This window comes from Gossypium raimondii, chromosome 12, assembly GCF_025698545.1.
Source record: "Gossypium raimondii isolate GPD5lz chromosome 12, ASM2569854v1, whole genome shotgun sequence".
Classification (NCBI taxonomy): domain Eukaryota; kingdom Viridiplantae; phylum Streptophyta; class Magnoliopsida; order Malvales; family Malvaceae; genus Gossypium; species Gossypium raimondii.
This window is the reverse complement of record NC_068576.1, coordinates 3,016,222-3,021,387: the sequence shown is the minus strand read 5'-3', so window position 1 is coordinate 3,021,387 and position 5,166 is coordinate 3,016,222. Positions and strand designations below refer to the sequence as shown.

The window sequence follows — 5,166 nt, the reverse complement described above, 5'->3', positions numbered from 1 at the left end:
TATTTATAATATATTTTTTAGTGAAATGTATTAATCTTAAATATACTTTTCTTTTTCTTTTTGTTTCTGTTTCTGTTTTATCTTTTCAAAATTTTATATTCGATAAAAGAAACACAAGAAAAGAAACGAGAAGCTATTTTTACATGATATCCTCTCACTCTTTTTTTTTCTTTCTTTTTAACATCTCCTCAAAAAATTGTTTGTCCACTTCCTCTCTTTCTCTTTTCACTTTTAACTTATTTTTTCTTTTAATACACATTAAATATAAATCATAAATTTTTGAACTTAGTTATTATTTTACACTTAAAATTTTATATAGATTATTATTTATAATTAAATTTTTTTATTTAGGTAACTCAATCACATAAAAGAATTATTATATATTTGATGTAGTCAAATACATTTTATATATTATTTTACATTTTGAAATTTAATTTTATGCAATATTAATTTATAATTTCAAATATTGCAGTTGTATAAGAATTAAAATTTTATATTAAAAATGTCTTAAATTGACTTTAATTTAAGATGTAATATTGTGATGAAAACTATTTTTAATTAAACTTTTAAATATGATTTAATTTGAACGTATTAATTATTATTGATTTAATTTATGTTTTATACAAAACCTATAATTTTTAAACATAAAAATAAAAGCATACATTATTAGAGGAAGACAACGATTTGGAAGCAATAGAACTTTTCCCCTCGTAAGAAACTATCTCGCGAAATTTATGAAGATTGAATTAGATCTCAATAGAGAGATCGATGTTATACTATCAATCACAAGTATTGTCTTGTACGCAGTACTCGTACTGAAAATTATAATCAAGGATTGCTCTATCAACCACCATCTGCTTCAGAGATTCCTCCTGAAACATTTTTTAACTACAATGGTTCACTATCTTCCCATAAATTAGTGAATTATGTAGGATTTTTTTTACAAAAACAGACAACGAATTAATCTTCATAAATTCGATTTCATCATAAATGCGAAATACTATCTTTTTATTATTGCTAATGTTAGAATTAAGTTCCCATTTTCTTTAGTAGTTAAAAACATTTAAAAGCATTTTTTATAGGGATTAATGTCAATTTATTTTCTCATAGATGAACGAGACTCATGTGAATTGATGAGCTAATTTATTAATAATTTTACATTATATTACCATTTAACATTTAATGATTCTCTTATTATTCATTTTTTGTGCATTTCTAATTAATCTTAGTTTAACAGACTATAAACATTTCCAATGAGTGGAACCGGTTGATGATATAAGTAGTGGCGGAGTTAGAAATTTACTTTATCAAATTATATATATAAGATGTTTAGAAATTAAATAAATTAATTAAAAATAGCACTCAAAGGAATCACAGTGAGAGCATAGGCATACATTTATAATTTAATTTAACGATTTTAGATATGGCTGTAACAAGTTGGTCATGAGGCTAATTACATAACCTGATGTTAAATAGTGGAGGATGACAATTGTACGAGGACACTGTATTCAATTTCAAGCCAGATGGGTTTAATGGTTAGAAAAGGAGAAGAAATTTGAAATGTACTTGAGCTCTCTACGCATAAACTCCACTCCGATTGTCACAATCAAATGGCTGTAAAACCCATCACTTTGGTGAATGCAGTGGCAGCCATCTGATGCATTGAATAATGATGTCTTGAGATTTTGCTTGTCTCTCAAAATGAAGTTACCACTATTTTATCATATGCCAAGCTCAAAACATTTCTGTTTCACTAACACAAGATTAATCATATAATCTGCTGTTAAACCGTCATTATTACATCACATAAACGTGAGTGCGCGCGTAGTTGTGCCAGCCTAAGATCGTATATTACTTTTGACTTTTGCAATCTATTTTAGGTCAATTTGCAAATTTGTAGTGGAGGAGAGAAAACACAATTTTATTTTATGCAAACTAACAATGTTCATCCATTCATATCGGTTAATCAAAAGAGGTTTTACGATTTCTTTCACCAACCCACTATCCTGCCTGTCGGATTATTATAATATCTTTCTTTTTTTTTTAAATAAAATCTGAATGGTTTTGATTGATAGTGAGTTCGAAGGGTAGTGCAACCCCAGTGAAAATTTAAGGCTTGAAAGAAAATTTTGCACAACTGTGTTAGATTTTAGTATAGGTAGGTAATTATGTAATGATTTTGAACAAAGAATTAATGGAATGTCGGAAATGTGAAAAGAGGAGGAACAAGCGTCATGGTGGATGGGAGTCGACTTGGGGTAAACTTGAGTTCCTTGAAGCACCTTCCCTATCACATTTTCCATTTCCTGCCTATGTTGAAAAAAGGGTCAATTGAATTCGGTAAATTAGCACCATGGAATTATGGTTTTCTTCATCATTTTCAAAACTCTCTTTCCTCTATATAAACCAATGCCGCTCATCCTCTCAATCTCAGAATCATTCAACTTTTACTATCTCCTAATTTCATCACTTGATCATAAACATGCGGTTTACAGGTTCCACAAGACTCGTCATAATGATGGTGGCTTCCCTATGGGGAATGAGCATTGCCAACAAGGATTGGGGCTCTGGTTATAACCACACCAACTGGGGCTGGGGCTGGGGCTGGGGACCCTACCATCCCCCTAATCAGACACAAGGCCCCAACAAGATCAATGTGGGCGGATCAGAAAACTGGCACTTCGGCTTCAACTACACTGAATGGGCATTCCAAAATGGTCCTTTCTACTTCAACGATACACTAGGTGAGTCATTATTAAACGCGACTTTTCTCCCTTTCTTTTCTCTCATACGATCCATATTTAATGTAAACATGATGGCTGCCCAGTGTTCAAATATGATCCACCAAGCAACAACACGTTTCCACACAGCGTTTACTTGCTGCCAAACCTGTGGAGTTTCCTGACTTGTGACTTAAGAAGAGCAAAGATGATTGCTAGTCCCACACAAGGAGGCGGCGACGGCTTCCACTTTGTGCTCAATCGATGGAGGCCCTATTACTTTGCTTGCGGTGAACGTAACGGTTTTCATTGCAAGGTTGGTCGTATGAGGTTTGTGGTAGTGCCACTTTTCCGTTGGAACCATTGATCCATTGAGACGATAGCAGGGAAGACAGACGGTACTGCTTTATATATATATGCTGAAGTCTTTAGACTTTAGTGAACGATTTGGCTTGAAATCGTCGTTTGTTAGTTTTGGCTTTATACTCAGTTTTGACTCAAATATCTCCGAGGCTTATACATAATTCGGACTATGGTGATAACCAGAATTTACAGAACACATGTTCAATTATAGTCAAGAAGTTATTAATTATCATCAATAGACACTTTATAAATTTAGATCTAACATTTTCTTATATGGGCGAAGCCAGAAAATTGTTTTAGGGGCTGAAATTAAATTATAACTTTTATAATTTCACCATTTTAATACCTTCTATCTTTATAATTTTAAAGGATTAAATCAAGTTTTTATCATTTTTAGGAGGATAAAGTGCAATTTTACCTTTACTAATTTAAAATTTTAAAAATTTCAAAAGACGTAAATGAAAAATTTTCCATTTTAAGGGACCAAAACCCCTGCCAACCCCTGATTTCACCCCTATTTATATCATATTGCAACACTAAAATAGCTTTACATGATTTTATAATTAGTATTTTAATAATTCGATGTCAAGTTTTGAATAAATTAAGATCACTTAGCCATATATTTTATGTAAAATATTCAAAGATGAAACATATATTTCAAACTAGTTCATCGTTTCATGTTTTTGGTGGTATATATATAATATATATTTGCAATGGAGTTTCTCATACTAGTAATTTATGCGATTATTCAAGTGTTAACTGGCACTGTATTAATAAATAAAACATGAGAAATTAAACTTTAAAGGAAAAATCTACTATTGTGGGTTAAATTCAGTTTTTGGCTGTAAGTCAATATAAATTGACCAATTTGTTGGCAATTTAAATTATATATTAATATAAATTTATTATTGTATTATTTTTAATAAAAATAAATTAAAAATTTATCATCTTAAAAAGTGATTGTATTAATTTTTAATTTCAAACTTTTTGAAAAACTCTATTGATAGGGGCAAGAAAGGGCTTGCCTCTTCGCACGTCCTCGGCATCGATGATTTATCACTTTCGTCCACCTCCTCCCTGAGATGTGTACATCTTCGTTGGATATTTTAGGTCTGAACTAAATATTGGCTCTAACGCCATTTAAGTTGGTTGTTGGTTGTTGGTGATGGGAGTATGGAAATTAATAAGTTAAAACTTGCTATTATATTTTGTAATTGTATTTTAATTTTGTTATTTTCGGTATTTGTAATTTTAGTCTTAATCAAATGACAATTATTAAATCACTAAATTTTGTTATTTTAACATTTAATGTGTCAAACGTGTTATCATATGTATAATGATAGATCTGTTATTATTTTCATATATTACTCATAAAAAATCAATTAATAGATTTAACGAATCTCGCTTGCATTATTAACACAAAAATTTTGTTACTCAATAGGAACATGCCAAACAATAAATTTTCCTTTGGACTAATTTATTGCTCACGTGTAAAACTAAATAATCATCACATGTTTATTACTACAGTTGTACATATAATTTTATTAAATATTAACCTTCTTTCGGACCAACCAATATTAACATAACTTAAGTTACATGTACATAACCTTTTATATTTATTTTCTTGGTGAAAATAATCTTTTATATTTTAAAACAAATTAATTTACACAATAGAGGTCACTTTGATGACTTATTGCTTCGATTAATTTTTTTTTTTTGTGAAAAGAAATAAAACTAAATCAAGTTACAAAAATTAACTTACCCCCTAGTGAGGAGTCCTTATATTAGCATAGACCATAAGTACTATGGCGAGCTAGTTTAACTAGTCTATCTGTATCCTAATTATCTTCTCTAGAGATGTGACCAATTTGCTAATGACTAAAGTGCCTCAACAGGTGATGAATTCTCCGAACCAAAGCAGAATTAGATTCATTTGCTATCTTCTCCTGAATAACTTGGACTCTCTCAAGATTATCAGTTTGAATCAAAACTCTATTATAACCACGGTCTATTAAGAGAGTCAAGCCATTCAAAATGCCCCTTAGCATCAAAAATAGAACAATTCCCCAAATATCTGTTGAAT

General features: G+C 30.2%; 1 protein-coding gene across 1 annotated transcript; it reads left to right on the top strand.

The window, feature by feature from the left end:
* Positions 1–2,107: 2,107 nt before the first annotated feature.
* On the top strand, positions 2,108–3,345 carry LOC105762827 (hypothetical protein). The gene is made up of 3 exons (XM_012580749.2): positions 2,108–2,340; positions 2,496–2,744; positions 2,828–3,345. Exons 1-3 carry the CDS (start codon positions 2,235–2,237, stop codon positions 3,085–3,087), a joined length of 615 nt encoding a protein of 204 aa, XP_012436203.2. The 5' UTR covers positions 2,108–2,234; the 3' UTR covers positions 3,088–3,345.
* Positions 3,346–5,166: the final 1,821 nt, after the last annotated feature.